At 41.0% G+C, this 22,292-nt stretch overlaps 1 protein-coding gene across 1 annotated transcript; it reads left to right on the top strand.

The window, feature by feature from the left end:
* The first annotated feature begins 281 nt into the window (after positions 1–281).
* Positions 282–21,577, top strand: LOC118831357 (zinc finger protein 2-like). Its single transcript, XM_036738711.1, has 4 exons — positions 282–297; positions 1,808–1,869; positions 2,808–2,861; positions 19,448–21,577. Exons 3-4 carry the CDS (start codon positions 2,834–2,836, stop codon positions 21,034–21,036), a joined length of 1,617 nt encoding a protein of 538 aa, XP_036594606.1. The 5' UTR covers positions 282–297; positions 1,808–1,869; positions 2,808–2,833; the 3' UTR covers positions 21,037–21,577.
* The last annotated feature ends 715 nt before the right edge of the window (positions 21,578–22,292 follow it).

Genomic DNA, 22,292 nt, shown 5'->3' with positions numbered 1-22,292 from the left:
ACTGAGTTTGCATCCCTGGAGGTCTCCCGTTGAAGACGGCACTGACAGTGTTGTCGAGGGGACGCGGGAGGATCCGTAGTTTAGATTACCTTTCTGTGGCAGACCAGCCTCGTGCGCTTGTTACTTTAGGGGGGCTTTTGAGGTCTGAGGGCCTTTAGGCACCCAAGCGGGCCGCCTGGGGGTGATACTCATGTGAAAGAGGCCGCAAGTTTCATTCATTTATTCCCACTAACTAGGCCCGGTGATTTGCTTGGTATGCAAGATAAATCCTGCCGTCTGGAAGTTTGCAGTCCCAAGGTGGGGAAAGTTTTTAGGACTTGGAGTGGGGAGGGATTTGAATTGTAATTTTGCCTCCCAACATTTAATTTGCTGTATGACCATGGGCAGTCATTTAAATTCAACTTAACAAGCATTTAGAGTTTATTTGTACAAGATTATGTACGAGATTTTACAGAAACAGAATTTTAAAAATCACAAACCTTAAGGAGCTTGCATTCTACAGGGTGTCCCTTAAGTCTGGGCGCATAGGAAATGTGGAGTTATTGCATCCAGTTCACGTGAATCTTGCAAAGTGCATCAACCTTTGCATCACAAATGATGGAAATCATATTGAAGATGCCATTTGTTAATATTCCAATTAAATAAAATGTTGAAAATTTCATTTATTTCATTTCTTGAAAAATAGGCATTTTTGCCTAATGTGTCCAGATTTTAGGAACACCCTGTATTGGGGAAGAGGAAATATGTAAACAGATAAATAATAGATAATTTGAGAAGAGATAGAATACTAACAACGACCAGAATCAGGAAAAGATTCCACTTGGAGGTGACATCTAATTTGAGCCTGAGGGAACCTAATTAGGGATTTTAAGAGACACAGGTGAGAGAAACATTCCAGCAATGGGGCTGGGGACAGCTTGTGCAGAAGTAGGAGATAGACTGTTGAGTTAGGGAATAGTACATAGACACCAGTGTGGTTGGAATACAGGTAGAGGAGGAATATGAAAGGAGTCTGGCAAGGGAGGTTGGAGGCAGTCTTAAAGAGCTCATTTTCCTCATCTGTAAAATGAAGATGATGCTTACCTCCAGGGTTGTGAAGGTCAAATAAAATGATTCCGGTAAGGAATTTAATGAACCTGGTGCCTCAGTGCCCAAGCAAATCACTAAAACCATAAGTTACACATGGTTTGTATCACTGATATCCTAGTTGTAGACAAAGCAAAAATTCATTGCTGGATTTAGAACTGAAAGGGATCTTAGAGATCATTCTCCCCTCTCCTTTTAGAAGTGGCAGCCCATAGAGATGAGTGACTTGTCCACAGTCACCAAGGTTCTCCAGTATATATGTAGTCCTTGTCTGGTATTCTTTCTACCACCCCTTACACATACCAGGTACTCAAATGTTTGTTGAATGAATGTCAGATATATAATAATGATAATATAACATCTTTCTTTAATGCTTTCTTCACAATGCTGAAAAGTAGGTAGGGATTTCAGCCTACTTTTTGGAAACGGAAAGACATCAAAGGGAAGTGGCATGCCCAGGGTCACACCTCAAGTCATTGGCCGAGCTGAGAATAGAATGTAGGTGTCCTGATTCTGGGTGTTTTCTGTTGTACCACTCTAAACCCCTAGAATTTAGGTCTTTTGGATCACCTCTGACCTCAGTTTCCTAGGTTTGTTAGAATTTGGTTCTATTTCAAATAAAATTAAATAAATAAAATTAGTAAGGAATTAGGGAAAAATCCTGGGACTAGGAGTTAGGACCTGGCTTCTAATTGTGCTTCCATTATTGATTCTTTGATAGGTTTTGCTGGGGTCCCAATGGCTCTCATCTCTATGGCAGGATAACTGGGAATCAGATCCAAGGTACAGAATACTGACCTTAGCCAGTTCCCTTGTCTCTGCAAGGACATAAATGTTCAGAGTCCTTTATATTTCCATCCCCTTCCCTTTGTTTTCTCTTCTTCTCTTCCTTCTGTATCCCCCTCGAACATGTGTTAGGAGTCATCGATGTCCAACGCTGTGGCTGTATGGTTCAGGTTGGAGTAACCTGACGTCCTGTTCTACAGGGACATGATGCTGGAGAATTATGGGAACATGGTCTCCCTGGGTAAGAACTCTCTGGAATCTGCTCTCCTGGGGCTCTTGGCTTCACGTACTTTATTAATAGCTGTGAGGCTTCTGAAGGACTTGGCTGAGCTGAAAAGACCTTGGGGGTCATCTAGTCTGAATCCTTATTTTATGATGAGAAAATTGGGGTATATGGATGAAGTAACTTGCAGTAAGCTCATGCAGCTGGGAAGTAGAAGAACCAGTATTGGAACCAAGGTCCTCTCACTACAGAGCTAGTGTTTACATTATAGTCTTCCCATTCCATTATGCAGTCCTTCACTTGGGTCCAGAGGAGTAGCTGTACAAAATCTAGGCTAAAGATTCATGTTGGGGAAGTAGGGAGAGGGAGGAAGAAGGGGAAAGGACTATGTAATATCTGATCTTATGAACAATAGACCAAAATTTTGAGCTCTGAATGAGTCCTTGGATCTTAGCTGAAATAGATTGTAGGATTTAGACCTTAGTGATTATTTATTTCAAGCTCAAGGAAACTGAGGCCAGTTTCCAAGGCCATAAAGCTAATAAGTAGCAGAACCAGATCTAAGCCCAGGTTTTTTTTATTCCAATTCCATTTTACACATTACCTGTGCTCATGTCATATGAGGGTTTGTTGAAGAAACTAGGGAGAGAGGGTGGCTTTGGCTTGTGGGGGACCTTGAATACTGGACAAAGACATTTGAACTTTTTTGTAGGCAGCGGGAAGCTACTGAAGATTTTTATGCTGGGCCCTGGAAGCAAACAAAAAGGTAAGTAAGATGGTTCCTTCCTTTAAAGAGTTTGCAACGTAGCGAGGGAGACAAGGCAAAGGGACCAATCATTACAACAGAAATTAGAATTGTCCAGGTGCATCAGAGAGTGCTATGAAATTAAATAAGGGAAAGATGGCTTCTTACTGGGGCTATCTGGACAGCTTCATGGAGGAGGCGACATTTTACCTGGGCCTCGGAGGATAAGTAAGTTGTTGTCAGGCACAGATGGGGAGAGGAGAGTCATATTTATATAGTGTGGGCAGGTTTACAAAGGGCTTTCCTTATAATAGCCCTGTGAGATTGGGTTGTACAAGTATTACTTTCCCCATGTTATAGATGAGAAAGCCGAAACTCAGAGTAGGGAAATGACTTGCCCACAATCAGTCAACAAATCACAAATATCCTTTAAGTGCCTGCTCTGTTTGAGGCATTATGCTGGGTGCTGGGGCACAAGTGCAAAGAATCAAACCATCACTTCCTACAGGGGGCTGATATTTTATTGAGTAAGAAGAGAAGCACACACACAACAAATAGGAAGAGAATAAGTGTGATTAAATACGGAGTGGTTAAGTCTAAGGACGTTTGGGAAAGAAGGTGCTGGTATTTGAAGGGATAAGGAAAGACTTCCTCTAGAGGTCGGTGTTTGGTCTGCATCTTGAAGGAAGGGAGGGATTAGGTGAGGTGGGAATGCTTTCCAGGCTTTTGGGCAGCTAATGCAAAGACTTGGAGAAAGGATGTGGAGTGTGCCCTATAAGGAACAGAGAGAAGACTAGTTTGGCAGTATCATAACTTGTGAGGGGGAGTGATGTCCAGTAAGGCTGGAAAGATAGGTTGGGGCCAGGATGTGAAGTACTTTAAAAGGCAGACAGGAGTTCGTAGTTTATCCTAGAGAGAAAAGATGAGGGTCTAGGGACAGATCTTTGGGGAATTTCCACAGATCTGAATGATGAGCCAGCAAAGGAGATGGAGAAGGACTGGTCAGATCAATAGGAGAATCAGTCAAGAGTCATGTTACTAAGATCCAGAAAGGAGAGAGGTCCTGGAGGAGAGGTTGATCAACTGTGTTAAATGCTGCAGAAAGGTTGAGAAGGTTTAGGATTAAGAAAAAAACATCAGATTTGTCAATTAAAGAGATTTTTGCAACTTTGGAGCAGTTTTGGTTAAGTGATGAGGTCAGAAGCCAGAAAGGAAATGGAGCAAGTATAGATATATCTGTATATCTTTTTCAAGGAATTGGATTGAGAAAAAGATGATAGCTTGAGGGAATGGTAGTGTTAAGTGACAATTTTTTTAATAATAAGGGGGCACTTAGGCTCCTTAAAGGAAATAGGGAAGGAACCAGTCAATGGAGAGGGGTTGAAGATTCCAGAGAGAGGGAGTGATTGAGGTTGCAGTCTCCTCAAGAAGACAGAAGGTACTGGGATAAAGGCACTTGTAGAGGGGTTGACCTTGCCAAGGCGAAGACCCTTATCTTTGTCAGAACCTGGTGGAAAGGAGAGAGTAGGGGATGAAGTCAGGGGGCTTTTGAGATGAGAATGGGAGAAGAGGAAGCTTATGTAGAACACCCTCAATTTTTTTAGTAAGGAAAGAGCTAGTGTACTCAGCTGAGAGAAGCGGGGAGAGGCAGAGATGTGGGAAGCATGAGGAGTGAAGAAAGCTTGGAACAGCTTCTGTGGGCAGTAGGGAATAAAATTAGGGAGGAATAAAAGGACTGCCTTGCTATGACAGGGGCCCAGTTGAGCTTGGATAGTATGAATTGATAATGTACCTCCAGTTGGCATATACCTCCAGTACCATCAGTGAGCTTCCTTTAGCTCTGTTCAGCAGTCCATGAGTGGATTGGAAAAGGCAGGTGGAGGGAGTAATGTAGGACTGAAATCTGGCAAGAGAAGATAGGTGATAGGACAAGAGGTTGAGGGATTTGAAAACAGGACAGTGTAGTGCTGAAATGTCTAACAATAGGGTTGAAGTTGGAAAGGGAGGAAAATAAAGTTAGAGCAGGAGTATCTGCCTGGGGAAAGTATGAATGGGGGAATAGGTTCAGGAGGGGTGAAGCATAGGGAGAGATGAAGTAAAAGAAGTTATGGTCAAAGAGAGTAATGTCGGAGTTTCTAATTGAGGAAGTGGAATTGGTATGATTCAGTGTGTGACTACCCCAACATGTAGTTGAGATGGAGTGAAACAGCAGGCCATAGAATCCGAGGAGGCTGAAGAACTAAGAGGCTAGGGAGCTCGAAGCAGCTTCAGAGTGAAATTGAAGTTCCCTCATATTAGGGCAGGAGATGGAGAGGAGAGGAAGATGGGGTCAGGTGTTGAACTCCTTGAGAAATGAAGTATATGCAATATACTGCAGCTTACTATGATTTAGAGTGGGTGCAAAAGTTTGATTGATAGGATTTCAAAATAATCAAGGTAAAGGGAGAGCCTGGAAGTAGAAGTAGGAAGCAAGATGTATTCTTACTATTAATACTTCAGGACCTTTGGGTTCAAAGCAAAAGAGCTTATATTTGATCCTGGAGGTGATAGGGAGCCATTAGAGTTTATCGAATAGGGAATTGCCACAGTTAGACCTTTACTTTAGGAAGAGCATTTTAGCAGCTGAGTGGGAAGAGATTTGAGGCAGGGAGAACAACCGGAAGGCTCGAATAGTTAGCATTTATATAGTGCTTTAAGAGTTTCAAAATCCTTTAAAAGTATTATCTCGTTTGAGCCTCACAAAACATCCCTTCAAGGTTGGTTATTAACTCTATTTTAGAAATAAGGGGCTAAGGAAGATAAAGGTTAAGTGACTTGCCCAGGGTCACACAGCTAGTAAGTGTCTGAAGCTGGATTTGAACACACATCTTCCTCACTTCAGGTTCAGTGTTCTCTATTCACTACAACACCCTGCTGGCAATTGTAAAAGTTTAAGTGTGAGGTAATGAGGGCAGGCACCTGGGTGGTTGCAGTATCAGAAAAGTGATAGGAGTGTGTACTAGAAGTATAATGAAGGTAGAAACAGATTGGGTGACGAGGGGTGGTGAGAGTGGGGAGTTGATTTGCTATCCTGGGAGACTGAGAGGATGGTAGTGTCCTTAACGGTATTAGGGAAGTTTAAAAGTAGGGAGATTTGGGCAGGACAGCAAATGAGTTCAGTTTTGGACATGTTGAATTCACCAAGATGTAGGTTGTGAGAGATTTGAGACTTGGAGATCAGCAAAGAGGTTAGGGCTGGCTACGTGGATTTGAGAATCATCTGCACAGAGATGAAGGTTGATTCCATGTAAACTGATGAAATCACCAAGCAACAGTACTTCAAAAGATCAGTGACTTCCTGGGGGAGTGGAGCCAAGATGGCAGCTGGAAAGCAGGGACTAGCATGAGCTCCCCGCCACGTCCCTCGAAAGACCTATAAAAAATGGCTCTGAACCAATTCTAGAACTGCAGAACCCACAAAATAGCGGAGGGAAGCAGGGCTCCAGCCCAGGACAGCCTGGATGATTGCTGGGTGAGGTCTTTCGCGCATGGAGCTGGGAGCGGAGGGGAGTGGAGCAGAGGCCAGCGTGGGCGGCACAGACCACCCAGACCAGGAGCCGGGCGGAGCGTGCCCTAGCGCCCTGAATCAGTGAGCTGCAGCAGTTACCAGACTTTTCAACCCACAGACACCAAAAACCGCAGAGAAGGATAGTGGGAAAAGCTGTTGGGGACAGAGTGAAAAAAGGCGTTGGTGGTTTGGCCATTGCCCCACGGCAGCGGAGGTGGGGCAGCTACAGAACTACAGCTGCAGTTGCTTCTGGCCCCAGGCCCACCTGGTGGGAGGAATTAAGTGGCTGATCAGAGCAGGAGTGCAGAGCCTGCTGAAGATCTAAGTCCAGTCCGGGTTGGGGGTTCTTGGGGAAGGAGGAGTGCTGGTGTGGCAGAGCTGGTGCATCCCCCCAAGCTTGGAACATAGGTCTCTTCATTCTACAAGCAGTCGTACCCTGCTGAAAAACTCAAGGGTCAAGTAAGTTGGTTGGGAAAATGTCCAGGCAGCGAAAACGCACCCAGATTCAGTCTCAGACTTTGGAATCTTTCTTTGGTGACAAAGAAGACCAAAACTTACAGCCAGAAGAAGTCAACAAAGTCAAAGAGCCTACACCAAAAGCCTCCAAGAAAATACATGAACTGGTTTCAGGCTGTGGAAGAACTCAAAAAGGATTTGGAAAAGCAAGTTAGAGAAGTAGAGGAAAAATTGGGAAGAGAAATGAGAAGGATGCAAGAAAACCATGAAAAACAAGTCAATGATGTGCTAAAGGAGACCCAAAAAAATACTGAAAAATATACTGAAGAAAACAACACTTTTTTAAAAAACAGACTAACTCAAATGGCAAAAGAGCTCCAAAAAGCCAATGAGGAGAAGAATGCTTTGAAAGGCAATATTAGCCAGATGGAAAAGGAGGTCCAAAAGACCACTGAAGAAAATACTACCTTAAAAATGAGATTGGAGCAAGTGGAAGCTAGTGACTTTATGAGAAATCAAGATTTTATAAAACAGAGCCAAAGGAATGAAAAAGTGGAAGACAGTGTGAAATATCTCATTGGAAAAACCACTGACCTGGAAAATAGACCCAGGAGAGATAATTTAAAAATTACTGGACTACCTGAAAGCCATGACAAAAAAAAAGCCTAGATATCATCTTTCAAGAAATTATCAAGGAGAACTGCCCTGATATTCTAGAGCCACAGGGCAAAATAGAAATTGAAAGAATCCACCGATTGCCTCCTCAAATAGATCCCAAAAAGAAATCTCCTAGGAATATTGTTGCCAAATTCCAGAACTCCCAGGTCAAGGAGAAAATACTGCAAGCAGCCAGAAAGAAACAATTTGAGTATTGTGGAAACCCAATCAGAATAATCCAAGATCTAGCAGCTTCTACATTAAGAGATCGAAGGGCTTGGAATACAATATTCCGGAGGTCAATGGAGCTAGAATCGCCTACCCAGCAAAACTGAGTATCATGCTCCAAGGCAAACTATGGATTTTCAATAAAATAGAGGATTTTCAAGTTTTCTCAGTGTAACTAGAATGGCCTTTGTTTCCTTTGAGTGACTCAGTTTATCTAAGTGAGCTTTACTAAGTGCTAAGCCCCAGGCCCAAACCCCATTAGGTGTTAACATAATCCGTGTGGATGTGAACCTCCCAGGGTTCTAAGGGGAGGGGCCAACTCAAGAACCAGTCACCAGAGCCTGAGCTCTGGTGATTCAGATGATGTTTGATGATGTCTGAAGCCATATAAGAAGGGAGGACAGAGCCATTTGTGCGGGGCTCTGGAGATGGTGTTTGTTGAGGAGACTCTGGGCAGCTCTAGCTAAGGAGCCCTCCAGCTTGTAAACCCGGATGCTAAAACTTTGTTGAACTCTGGTAACTGTGTTGGGATTTGAATCAGACAGAGTCTGTTGATGTTTGTAATTTGTTTGCATTTTGTTTTGAAGTTTAGGGTGCTGCCTTTTTCCCCTGAACTAACTGAATGATATTTGAATGCTGAATTAAAAGTAAGCTTGGCAACCCCTTCACCTTGCTTTCCTTAATTAAGCAGATCAGAAGAACCTGTGCTGTTGGCAGCTTTCTGGGTGCTGGCTGTGGGTGGATCTTATACCCCCACAGAAGCTTCTAGCCAGATTGTTAAAACACTCAGTGAAAAGACCAGAGCTGAATAGAAAATTTGACTTTCAAACACAAGAATCGAGAGAACCATGAAAAGGTAATCAAGAAAAAGAACAAGAAAAAGAAATTGCAAGGGACTTACTAAAGTTGAACTGTTTTGTTCACATCCCTACATGGAAAGATGATGTGTGATTCATGAGACCTCAGTATTAGAGTAGCTGAAGGAAATATGCATATATATATATGTGTGTGTGTGTGTGTATGTATATGTTTATATGTGTGTATGTATGTATATATGTATATATATAGAGAGAGAGAGAGAGGGAGGGCACAGGGTGAGTTGAAGATGAAGGGAAGATATCTAAAAGAAAATCAAATTAAGGGATGAGAGAGGAATATATTGAGAGAGGGATATAAGAAGAGATAGAATGGGGTAAATTATCTTGCATAAAAGTGGCAAGAAAAAGCAGTTCTGTAGGAAGAGAAGAGAAGGCAGGTGAGGGGGAATGAGTGAATCTTGCTCTCATCAGATTTGACCTGGGGAGGGAATACCATACATACTCAATTGGGTATCTTATCCCACAGGAAAGAAGGAGGAAGAAGATAAAAAATGGGGGGGATGATAGAAGGGAGGGCAGATAGGAGTGGAGGTAATCAAAAAATACTTTTGAAAAGGGACAGGGTCAAGGGAGAAAATTCAATAAAGGGGGATGGGTTAGGAAGGAGCAAAGTATAGTTAGTCTTTTACAACATGAGTGTTGTGGAAGAGTTATACATAATGATACGCATGTGGCCTATGTTGAATTGCTTGACTTCTTAGGGAGGGTGGGTGGGAAGGGAAGAGGGGAGAGAATTTGGAAGTCAAAGTTTTAAAAACAGATGTTCAAAAACAAAAAAAAAGTTTTTGCATGCAACTAGAAAATAAGATACACAGGCAATGGGACATAGAAATTTATCTTGCCCTACAAGAAAGGAAGGGAAAAGGGGATGGGAGGGGAGTGGGGTGACAGAAGGGAGGGCTGACAGGGGAACAGGGCAACCAGAATATATGCCATCTTGGAGTGGGGGGGAGGGTAGAAATGGGGAGAAAATTTGTAATTCAAACTCTTGTGAAAATCAATGCTGAAAAGTAACTATATTAAATAAAAAGAAAACATTTAAAAAAAAATCAGTGACTTCATTGCTCTGAATGCTTCCACCAATGCAGATCACAACTCCTCCACAGTTTAGTAGGTAATATTGATTAGTAGCTCTGGCTAACCACATCAGCTCAACATCTGGAGCTGAGCCCCCTTATATTTAATAGTGTTCGTCTAAGGTCATTGACAGGCTTTAGCTTGAATCTTTTATAGTTTGGCAAGACCAGCTTAAGCTCGACCTCTGCTGGGAAAGTCTTTTTGTACTCAGGTATCAAAGTACTTTAACGGAACTGTGCTTTAGGAAGCCTGGTCCAGCAGCTGTGGATAGGATGGATTGGAGGAGAAGAGCCTAGAAATGGGGATGTATTTTAGGAAGCTTTTGCAGTATTCCTGATGAGTGTGATGGTATTGGAAGTGAAGCAGATGGTATTGGGTGGATTTCAGAGATGTTACAGAGGAAGAATCAAGAGGACTCCCCTCCTTCTCCATGCTACTTCTGAAGAAAACCATATAGGATTTTGTTTATAGAAGTATGCTGTTCTAACTAGGGGTAGCTAGGTGGTGCAGTGGATAAAGAGCCAGGCCTAGAGTCAGGAAGACTTGAGTTCAAATGTGGCCTCAGACGCTTATTAGCTGTGTGACCCTGGGCAAGTCTCTTAACACTGCCTCAGTTTCCTCATCTGTGAAATGAGCTGGATAAGGAAATGGCAAATCATGCCAGTGTCTCTGCCAGGAAAACCCCAAATGTGGTTATGAAGAGTCGGACTGAACAGCTGTTATAAGTATCTGCTTAAAATGTTCAGAAAAGAGAAAAAAGTGTTAGTCCCTTTAAAAAAAGAGACAGGCTATAACAGAAGCAGAATTAGGTTCAGTTTAGTTCAACAGAGATTTGTCAACTGGACTGAGCCTTTTACCTTCAAAGGCTGGAGCCAGACAGACAGCAGGCAAGAACAACTGTGCAGAGACTAAGACAGAAGTTTATTTTCTATAGTGAGGGAAATGGCTTGCAAGCAAGGAGGGAAACTAGACACATGTGCCAGGGTGCGCCACCCCTCAGTGGAGGACCCGAGGCAGTGGGGCTGCACCTTGACGGTATAGTGTAGCAACAGTAGTGGGGCATACTAGCAATAGTGAGGCAGGGTTGTCTAGTGACGAAAAGTTGCTCATAGCAGGGCTTCGTATCTGGGCCTGTTGGTGCTTGCCCAAGCTCAGGGATAATCAGTTCTGTGATTTAATTGTCCCAAAATTCATCCAGAAGGTGAACTCAAAGGGTTGTTATGCCAAGCTCAGAGCATAACTTGCTTGCTGGGCCTTAGCTCTGGAGAACAGTATCCTAACAGTATCTTGACAAATTCATTAAGCATTTTTTACATGTCAGGCATTGTGCCTGATGAATTGGTCACTGCCTTCAACATGCTTACATTCTGCTGAGGGACAGATACAAAATGTATATAAATATGTATAGTATAAGGAAGACTGAAGTGGGAGAGACTAATATTTTAGTTTTCAACATTGATTTCCACAAGATTTTGAGTTAGAAATTTTCTCCCCATTTCTACTCTACCTCCCATTCCAAGATGGCATATATTCTGATTGCCTCGTTCCCCTGCCAGCCCTCCCCTCTTTTGCCCCATTCCCCCCTCCCCATCCCCTTTCCCTTTACTTTCTTGTAGGGCAGGATAGATTTTTATGCCCCATTCCCTATATATCTTTTTTCCCAGCTGCATGCACAAAAAAAAATTAAAAAAAAAATTTTTTAAGCATCTGGTTTTAAAACTTTGAGTTCCAAATTCTCTCCCCACTTCCATTCCCACCCACCCTCCCTAGGAAGGCAAGCAATTCAACATAGATCACACATGTATCATTATGCAAAACACTTCCATAATGCTCTTGTTGTGAAAGGCAAACTATATTTCCTTCCATCCTATCCTGTCCCCCTTTATTCAGTTTTCTCCCTTGACTCTGTCCCTTTTCAAATGTGTTTGCTTTTGATTACCACCTCCTCCTATCTGCCCTGCCTTCTATCATCCCCCCTTTTTTATCCCCTTCCCCTTTCCTGTGGGGTAAGATACCCAGTTGAGTGTGTATGTTATTCCCTCCTCAAGTTGAATCAGATAAGAGTAGGATTTGCTCATTCCCCCTCACCTTCCCCCTCTTCCCTCCCAGCAGAACTGCTTTTTCTTGCCACTTTTATGTGAGATAAATTACCCCATTCCATCTCTCCCTTTCTCCCGCTCTCAATATATTCCTCTCTCACCCCTTGAATTTATTTCATTTTTTAGATATCATCCCTTCATATTGAACTCATCCTGTGCCCTCTGTCTATATTCCCTTCAACTCCCCTAATACTGAGAAAGGTCTCCTGGATTACACACATCATCTTTCCATGTAAGAATGTAAACAAAACAGTTCAACTTTAGTAAGTCCCTTATGAATTCCCTTTCTAGTTTATCATGCTTCTCTTGATTCTTGTGTTTAAAAGTCAAATTTTCTATTCAGCTCTGGTCTTTTCACTGAGAAAGCTTGAAAGTCCTCTATTTTATTGCATATCCACATTTTGCCCTGGAGCATTATACTCAGTTTTGCTGGGTAGGTGATTTTTGGTTTTAATCCTAGCTCCTTTGACCTCTGGAATATCATATTCCAAGCCCTTCAATCCCTTAGTGTAGAAGCTGCCAGATCTTGTGTTATTCTGATTGTGTTTCCACAATACTCAAATTGTTTCTTTCTGACTGCTTGTGATATTTTCTCCTTGATCTGGGAGCTCTGGAATTTGGCGACAATATTCCTAGGAGTTTTATTTTGGGGATCTTTTTCAAGAGGAGATTGGTGGATTCTTTCAATTTCTATTTAACTCTCTGGTTCTAGAATATCAGGGCAGTTTTCCTTGATAATTTCTTGAAAGATGATATCTAGGCTCTTTTTTTGATCGTGACTTTCAGGTTGTCCAGTAATTTTTAAATCATCTCCCTGGATCTGTTCTCCAGGTCAGTGTTTTTTCCAGTGAGATATTTCACATTGTCTTCCACTTTTTCATTCCTTTGGTTCTGTTTTATAATATCTTGGTTTCTCATAAAGTCACTAGCTTCCACTTGCTCCAATCTAATTTTTAAGGTAGTATTTTCTTTAGTGGTCTTTTGGACCTCCTTTTCCATTTGGCTAATTCTGCCTTTCAAAGCATTCTTCTCATTGGCTTTTTGGAGCTCTTTTGCCATTTGGGTTAGTCTATTTTTTAAAGTGTTATTTTCTTCAGTATTTTTTTGGGTGTCTCCTTTAGCAAGTTTTTGACTTGTTTTTAATGGTTTTGTTGCATCACTCTCATTTCTCTTCCCAATTTTTCCTCTACTTCTCTGACTTGCTTTTCCAAATGCTTTTTGAGCTCTTCCATGGCCTGAGCCTAATTCTGATCTTTCTTAGAGGCTTTTGTTGTAGGCTCTTTGACTTTGTTGACTTCTTCTGGCTGTATGATTTGATCTTTTTTGTCACCAGAAAGGAATCTAGAGTTTGAGTTTGAGCCTGAGTTCGTTTCTGCTGCCTGTTCATGTTCCCAGCCAACTACTTGACCCTTGAGCTTTTTGTCAGGATATGACTGCTTGTAGAGTAGAGAGTACTTTGTCCCAAGCTTTAGGGTCCAAGTACTGCTCCACTTCTACTCCACTGTCACCCCAGGCTCTGTCACAGCAGCACTGCTCCTCCCCCAAGAACTGCCAACCTGGACCACGATTCAGATCCAAGCAGGGCACAGCAAGAGAATCTGCTTTTGTGCCAACAGAGTGCTCCTTGCATTCCCACTCTGATCTGCTGCTAGATTCCTTCTACCATGTGAACCAGGGACTTGGGAAGCCGCTTACACTGGCGCTCTGGAGGCAGCCTCAGGATCTTCCTGCTACCGCCACCGCTGCACGACCTCCTCCACCCCCAGAGCTGGTGGCCAGATCACTCTGGACTGGATCCTGCAGTTTCCCCCTAACCTGCTCTTTGGCGTTTGTGGGTTGACAGGTCTGGTAACTGCCACAGCTCACTATTTCTTGGCTCCAAGGCCTGTTCTGGCTGGCTGACTCAGGGTCTGGTCTGTCCCGGCGGGGCCCACTCTGGGCTACCCTCTGCTCTCAGCACCATATGATAGACCCTTCCCAGCGACCATCCAGGCTCTGCTGGGCTGGAGATCTGTTTCCCTCTGCTATTTTGTGAGGTGTTTGGAGGGATTTGGGGGGGAGCTTAAGCAAGTCCCTGCTTTCCAGCTGCCATCTTGGTTCGCCCCCCAGCAACAGTCTTAAAAGGGAAGATAAGAATTCTGAGAGGTGGAGCTACAGAATGCAGGTATTCCAGGAATAGAGAATGGAATGCGTGAGCATTTATAAAAGTTTTGGACATATAGGTCTTTTTCATTTTCGTTTTTTATCTTTTTGGGATACAGGCCTAGTAGTGGTATTGCTTGGTCAATGGGTATGCATGGTTTTATCGTTCTTTGGGCATAGTACCACATTGCTCATATCCTTTGACCATTTTTCAGTTGGGGAATGGCATTTATTTTTATAAATTTGACTCAGTTCTCTATATATTTGAGAAATGAGGCCTTTATCAGAGAACTTCCTATAAAAATTTTTTCATAGTTATGATTACTATTTTCCTCCGCAATGTTGTTTCTGCCTCCTTATCATACTGCCTCTCCTTTCACCCTGTCCATCCTCAAAAGTGTTTCGCTTCTGACTACTGCCTCACCTGATTCCCCCTCCTTTCTGTCAGCCCCACACTTCTCTAATCCTCTTCCCCTCCTACTTTCCTGTAGAGTAAGATAGATTTCTAGGCCAAGCTATATGTGTATATTACTCCTTCTTTGAGACTTCTGATGAGAGTAAGGTTCATCTGCTCCCACCCTCATGTCCACCATCCCCTCCACTGCAAAAGCTTTTTCTGCTCTTCTTTTATGTGAGATAACTTAGCACCTGTTCTATCTCTTCCTTTCCCCTTCTCCTAGTACATTCCTCTTTCTCACCCTTTAATTTTATTTTTTTATATATCATTCCATCATAATCTACTCACACCCATGTCCTCTGTCTATGTGTACTCCTGGTCCCTGTGCTAATAATGAGAAAGGTCTTAGGAGTTACAAGTATCATCTTCCCTCAAGGAATGTAAACAGTTTAACCTTATTAAATACTTTACAATTTATCTTTTCTGTTTACCTTTTTATGCTTCTCTCAAATCTTGGAAGGCCAGATTTTCTATTCAGCTGTGGCCTTTTCATCAGGGATGCTTGAAAGTCCTCTATTTCATTGAATATACATTTTTTCCTCTGAAGTATTATACTCAGTTTTGCTGGGCAAGTGATTCTTAGTTGAAATCCTAGCTCTTTTGCCCTCTGGAACATCATATTCTAGTCCTTTTATCCTTTAATGTAGAAACTGCTAAATCTTGTGTTATTCTGACTGTGCCTTCGTGAATGATATTTGAATTGTTTCTTTCTGGCTGCTTGTAATATTTTCTTCTTGACCTGGGAACTCTGTAATTTGACTGTAATATTCCTGGGAGTTTTCATTTTAGAATCTTTTTCAGGAGGTGATGAGTGCATTCTTTTGATTTCTATATTACCCTCTGGTTCTAGAATATCAGGGTGATTTTCCTTGATAATTTTTTGGATGATGTCTAGGCTCCTTTTTTTTTTTATCATGACTTTCAGGTAGTCCAATTATTCTTAATTTATCTCTCCTTGATCTCCATTCTAGGTCAGTTATTTTTACAATGAAATATTTCATGTTTTCTTCTGTTTTTTCATTCTTTTGGTTTTATTTGATTGTTTCTTGATGTCTTATGGAATCACTAGTTTCTACTTGTTTAATTCTAATTTTTAAGGAATTCTTTTCTTTCTTTTTTTTAAAAATTATTTTTTTTCAGTGAGCTTTTGTACCTTCTTTCTCATTTGGACAATTCTACTTTTTAAGGAGTTCTTTTCTCCCGTGAATTTTTGTTTATCTCTCTTTCCATTTGGCCAATTCGGCCTTTTAAGGAGTTCTTTTCAGTGAATTTTTGTACATCTTTTTTTCCATTTTGCCAATTCTTCTTTTTAAAGAGTTCTTCTCTTCAGTGGGTTTTTGTGTTTCTTTTACCATTTGGCCCAGGGGTGGGGAACCTGTGGCCTCGAGGCCACATGTGGCCTTCTAGGTCCTCGGGTGTGACCTTTTGACTGTCCAAGAACAAATCCTTTTATTAAGGGAATTTGTTCTGTGAAGTTTGGATTCAGTCAGAGGGCCACACTTAAGGACCTAGAGGGCCACATGTGGCCTGGAGGCTGCAGGTTCCCCACCCCTGATTTGGCCTGTTCTATTTTTTAAGGTGTTATTTTCTTCATTACTTATTTGGTTGTGTGTGTGTATGTGTGTGTATGTATGTGTATGTGTGCGGGCACAAGTGCGCGCCTCATTTACCAAGCTGTTGACTCTTTTTTTTCTTGATTTTTTTTCCCTGTCACTGTCATTTCTTTTCCCAATTTTCCCTCTACTTCTCTTATTTCAGTTTTAAAATCCTTTTTGAATTTTTTCCAAGAATTCTTTTTGGGCCTCAGACCAATTCACTTTTTTTTTTTTTTGAGGCTTTAGATGCAGCAGTTCTGACTTTGTTGCCTTGTTCTGAGTTTCAGTCTTCCTGGTTACTATAGTAACTTTCTGTGGTCTGGAATTTTTTTTGTTGTTTGCTCATTTTTCCAGCCTGCTTCTTGACTTTTAACTTTATATTAAAGTTGGGCTCTGCTCTTGGGATGGAGAGGGACCTGTTCCAAGCTTCAGATTTTTTGTGCAGAGCTAGTTCTGAATGTCTGTAAGTTTTTGCTTCTTCTAAGATGGTATAATCCAAAGAGAGGTGTGTTTACTACTGGAGCTGTGTCCAGGGTCTCCACTCCCCAGCAGCCACAAGCTGTGATATGCTAGTGCTCCTTCTCATCCTGGGACTGTGACCCAGATCCATGTATGGGGGCAATGCAGCAGAGTCCTGCCCGCAATGCCAGCAGAGGAACCCTTGTAATCTTCTTCTGACCAGTTGTCTGACCCCATTAACATTTTTTAGAATGAGTGCTCCATAAGCTGCCACTGTTGGTTTGGTCACACCCCCTCCCTGCCCCCCCAAGACCTGCTGCTGGTTTGCTAGGGTATGGCCTGCACTGCCTGTGCTACACTCTCACCCTGGTGTGATAGACCTTTTCTGCCAGACCTTTTCTGCTAACCTTGTACTTTGTCTTGGGCTGGAAAACTGTTTCACTCCATCCTTTCCTGGGTTCTGCTGCTCTGGAATTTGTTTTGAGGCATTATTTAAAGTTGCTTGGAGGGGAATTTGGGAGAATTCAGAGGAGTCACTGCCTTTCCTCCACCATTGTGGCTCTGACCCCCTAAGAGTTTTTCAAGGATAGAGGAGATATGGGCATGTTTACAGGCATTACGGAAGTAGCCAGTAGACAAGAAAAGGTTGAAGACAGCTGAATGGGGTGATAAAGGGAGTAGTCTGCTGGATAAGATGGGATGGAATGGTATCACTTGGTTGCCCCTCCAGTTAGTTGGAATCTAGAGTCTCTTAGGGGGAGTAGATTGAAATAAGTCTAGGAATGTAGCCAGATTGTGGAGAGCCTTAAATGCTAGGTTGAGAAGTTTGTATTTTATCCCATAGGCACTAGAACGATACTGAAGGTTTTTGAGAAGGGAAGTGACATTGCTGACAGAGAATTCAGGTGTCAATAAATCTGTTTTCTATGTAAAATGCCTTTTTTTTTTAAAGCTAACAGTAAGTTAGCTAGAGCAGGGAAGATAACTTTAAAAAATCCTTTTCCTGATATAGTGTGCAGATGGGGGGGAAATGGTAACATTCTCTCTATTTTCTCTTTAATAGATAACATTTATGAGCTGGATACAGCTTAAAGTAAAGAGTGTTTTCCTCAAGCTTCAGGGTCCTGGGATTGTTAAGTCCTAGGGCAAGCCAGGATAGAGTTATGCATAGCAGTTAAGCCTAGCAGCAAGAAAAAAACACCTTAGAGGAGTTTAACCTCAAAGCCAGAGACAATTAAGAATCTGCTGACACAGAAGGAAGGTCAAATTTAGATGCTAGTGATTATTAAAAATTAAACTTAAATTTAAGAAGTGTCCTCAAGTTGTATTGAGGTATTGATAATCCTTTTAAGTTTGATTTGTATTACATGTTTATTTATGCTTTGCAGTTATAGTTAATGCTGCTTTTGTAAGGGCAGCTAGGTGGTGCAGTGGATAGAGTGGCAGGCCTAGAATCAGAAAGACTCCATTTCTTGAGTTCAAATCTGACCTCAGACACATACTAGCTATGTAACCCTGGACAAGTCACTTAACCCTGTTTGCCTCAGTTTCCTCATCTGTAAAAAGAGCTGGAGAAGGAAATGGCAAACTGCTCCAGTATCTTTGCCAAGAAAATCCCAAATGGGGTCACAAAGAGTAAGACACAACTGAAAAATGACTGAGCAACAACAAAAACTTTTGTATATCTTAAAATATATTTTTATAGAAAAAGCAGTTGACAGAATCCTGTACTAAATGTTCTTAGTCTCAGTCATCCACTGTTGAGAAAAAACTCAGCAATTTGGCATATGTATTAAGGCCATATATCATTGATCACCTGATGCCAGTCACCTGATCCAGAGAAACTTAGGCTTACAAGCCTAAAGCTCTTAAGTGACAGTAGAATATTGCCTCCATTTCCATATATTCTGAAAGCTCTTTTCTTCTAAACTCCACATCCTTTGAGCTTCTGTTCATTCCCACCCAACCTATGCTAGTAATTAAAACAACTTCCTTTCTCTTCTAGCTCTCCTAGTAACTGCCTTCTCTGTTGGCCACTTTTATAATATCTTATGTATGATTGAAAACTGGAAGGAACCTTAAAGGTCATCTAGTTCAAAGCCCTTCATTTTATAAGCAAGCAAACTATGGGCCATAGAAGTGCGCTTACTCAGGGTCACATAGTGAGCAGAAGGACCAAGACTTGAACATAAAGTCCATTTTCAAATTCAGTCTATTTTCTACTAAAAGACATGCTTTAAAATGGAAAATGGCAGCTACTGCATATAGACCTAGACCTTAATGGTATTTAGAAAAAGAAAACTTTTTAAACAGTTACATTAAATAAGGAACTTCTATCATATGAAATCAAAATGGTCAGAGTATAAATTCTCAAGCTGGAAGAGACCTTTGAGATCATCTAGTTAGATTCCCTTGTCTTACAAATGACTTCAGGTGAGGAACCTGAGATACAGAGTAGTATGTGACTTACTAAAGTTTATGTAGCCAATAAATAGCATCACCAGAATTTGAACCAATGCTTTCTGCCTCTAAATTCAGTATTCTTTACACTGTATTTAGGGTTCTTAAGCTTTTATGTGTTACGGAGAACTTCAGTGGTCAAATGAAGGCTATGGACTTGTCTCAGAATAATATTTAAAATGCATATAATAAAGTACATTGGATTATCAAAAGAAGCTAATTTTGTTTAAATAAAGATGTAAATTTTTTTCCTATGCAAGTTTATGGATTTCCTGAATTTTACCCGTGGATTCCAGGGGGTGGAGTATGGGAATCTGGACCACAGGTTAAGATTCCCTGCGTTATATCAATTTCCCATTTTGCTCCCTTGTTTATAAGCTATCAGAAACTTATGTTTTCAAAAGTTATCTTAGATTTTAGTTTCAATTTTATGATCTTATTTCTTCATTATTTTAGGAACAGATTCTTAAGAACCTACTATGTGCCAAGTACTTCTTCATATCTATACAGACAATAGGAGAAATTTACATTTTCTGTTTATTTTTTTTTCAGGTTCTAAGATCAGGACTGAGAAAAGGCTACCCACTCATAATCAGGAAATTTCCAAAGAAATAGAATCAGAGGGGAAGGCATTGGAAAGTTCCCAAGGTCTTTCATTTGGAGAAACCTGTGACTCTGAAGATAGTTTGGAGAGACAGAAGGAAAGTTCTTCAGGGGATAGCTTAAGAAAATGTCCTTTCCAGGAGAAAGATTTCAGGAAAGTGACCACCCCTCACCAAAAAAAACTCACAAGAAAGAGGGCACAAGAATATAATGAATTTAGGACAAACTTCAGGCTGAACTCCAGTGTTTTTGCACAGCAGAGAGAGCTTACAGAAGAAAGGTCCCATAAATGTGATACTTGCAGCAAAATCTTCAAATACAATTCAGACCTTATTCTCCATCAGAGAATTCATACTGGAGAGAAGCCTTTTGAATGCAGTGAATGTGGAAAAGCTTTTGGGCTCAACTCTCACCTTATTGAACATCAAAAAATTCATACAGGAGAGAAACCTTACAAATGTAATGAATGTGGGAAAGATTTCCGTCGGCGTTCACAACTTATGTTACATCAAAGAATTCACACTGGAGAAAAACCCTATGAATGTAAAGAGTGTGGCAAAGCTTTTACTCAGAGCTCACAGCTTACATTACATCAACGAATCCATACTGGAGAGAAACCCCATAAATGTAGAGAATGTGGCAAAGCCTTCAGTAGGAGCTCAACCCTTATTAAACATCAAAGAGTTCACACAGGGGAGAAGCCCTACAAATGTAATGAATGTGGGAAAGCTTTCAGTCAGAGTTCACACCTTATTCTACACCAGAGAACTCATACTGGTGAGAAACCTCATAAATGTCATGTATGTGGGAAAGCCTTCAGTAGAAGCTCACACCTTAGGGAACATCAAAGAATTCATACTGGAGAGAAACCCTATAAATGTAACATATGTGAGAAATCCTTCAGTCAGAGTTCAAACTTTTTTCAACATCAATTAATTCATACTGGAGTGAAACCCTATCGATGCAATAAATGTGGGAAAGCATTTAACCGTAGTTCACATTTAAATGAACACCTGAGAATTCACACTGGGAAGACAGCTCGTCAATATAATGAATATGATAATGTCTTAGACAGTTCAGGCTTTTTAAAACGTCATCAAGTTCATGGTGGAGAGAAGCTTCATGAATGTAATGAATGTGGGAAAACCTTCAGTTGGAGCTCACATCTTATTCTACATCAGAGAATTCATACTGGAGAGAAACCCTATGGGTGTCTTGAATGTGGAAAAGTCTTTAGTCAGAGTTCTCATCTTATTTTACATCAGAGAATTCATACTGGAGAAAAACCCCATGAGTGTGATGTCTGCGGGAAGGCTTTCATTCATAGCTCAAGCCTTATTCAACATCAGAGAGTTCATACAGGACAGAGACCATATGAATGCAATGAATGTGGAAAAGCTTTTAGTCGGAGCTCAACTCTAATTCAACATCAAATAATTCATACTGGGGAGAAAATATATGGATGTAATGAATGTGGGAAAACCTTCAGATGGAGCTCAAACTTGAGAAAACACCAGAGAATTCATACCAGAGCATAAAGTAGTGGATATAATGAAAAGAAAGGACACAACATAGGTATTTACCATAGTAAAGGCTAGTCAACTTAGTCATAGGGTTTGGTTTTTCTTTTTGGGCAGTAAGATAAAAGGGGGTTAATCTTTGAATGCAAAGTACAGGTCCAGCTAGATCAACATCCCCCCTTGTCCACTTGATTCAAGCTAATCTACTTCAGCTTCTTAGCACAAGATCTGCTAATTCCTACCTCTGTGCCTTTTTTACTTATCTTCATGTTTTCTTGTCATTGCCCTTCACCACTTTTAAGATGTTGTTAAAAATCCCCTTCTCCAGGAAGCTTCCCACTTCCAAATATAATCATAAATACCATAATGTGCCCTTTTGTATTTCTGTATTAATGTTGTGGTATGTTATTTTCTACTTAGTTTATGCACTGGTATGATGGAAAGAATATGGGCTAAAAATCAGGAAACCTGGACTCTAGCCTGAGGCTTGATTCTACTAACTGACATAAAGCAAATAATTTTTTCTCTGGGGCCTCATTTTTTTGGGTAAATTGAGGGGATTGGCCTCAATTTTTTCCAGTTTTGATATTCCATGATTCTGTTTGTTGTTTTTTATTTGCCTTCTAAGGCATGCTAAATTTTTTAAAATCCCAATTGGTCTTTAAACTTATATTAATAGTGTGTTTTGTATTCATTAGATACTTAATGTTCATTGGAGATTTACTTTCAGTATTCTCTTCTTAGCTCTGGCATAATTCCTGTTGTTTTTAATGCTATTTAGTATGCATAGGGTGCCCATTGATACAAGGAAGAGTTGTTGAGCTCATATTTTTATGGGATCATAGATGTAGAGATGGAAGGGACCTGTAAGGCCATCTAATGCAACCCTCATCTTGTAGATGAAGAAGCTGGAGCTTACAGAGGTTTTCATTCATTTGATAAACATTTTTTAAGTGCTTACTTACTATATGCCAGGCACTGTGTTAAGTGCTAGGGATATAAAAAGAGGCAAAAGATAATGTCTGCTTTCAAGGAATTTACAACCTAAATGACTTGCCTAGGATCAGAGTTAGTAACTGTCATAGTCATGACATCAACCCAGATTTTTCTGATTCCAACTCCAGCATTCTATTCATTATACCATGCTGCCTCGTAATTGGTTTGTTATGTGTTTTGTTAGTGACTTCAGCCCCTTCTAGCATTCCTGGGGAAAGCCCACTTGCCAGATTACTGGAGATGGAAGGGAAAAATAACTTGATAGGATCATAGAGTTA

The sequence above is a fragment of the Trichosurus vulpecula genome, chromosome 1, assembly GCF_011100635.1.
Source record: "Trichosurus vulpecula isolate mTriVul1 chromosome 1, mTriVul1.pri, whole genome shotgun sequence".
NCBI classification, from domain to species: Eukaryota; Metazoa; Chordata; class Mammalia; order Diprotodontia; family Phalangeridae; genus Trichosurus; species Trichosurus vulpecula.
The sequence above is the reverse complement of the archived record's forward strand: the minus strand, read 5'-3'. Positions and strand labels throughout refer to the sequence as shown.

Bases quoted from the DNA above. Each gene is read 5' to 3' on its own strand.
- LOC118831357 (XM_036738711.1), top strand. From the start codon at position 2,834: ATGCTGGGCCCTGGAAGCAAACAAAAAG. The intron at 2,862-19,447 runs GTAAGTAAGATG...TTTTTTTTTCAG, and splicing joins CCCTGGAAGCAAACAAAAAG to GTTCTAAGATCAGGACTGAG.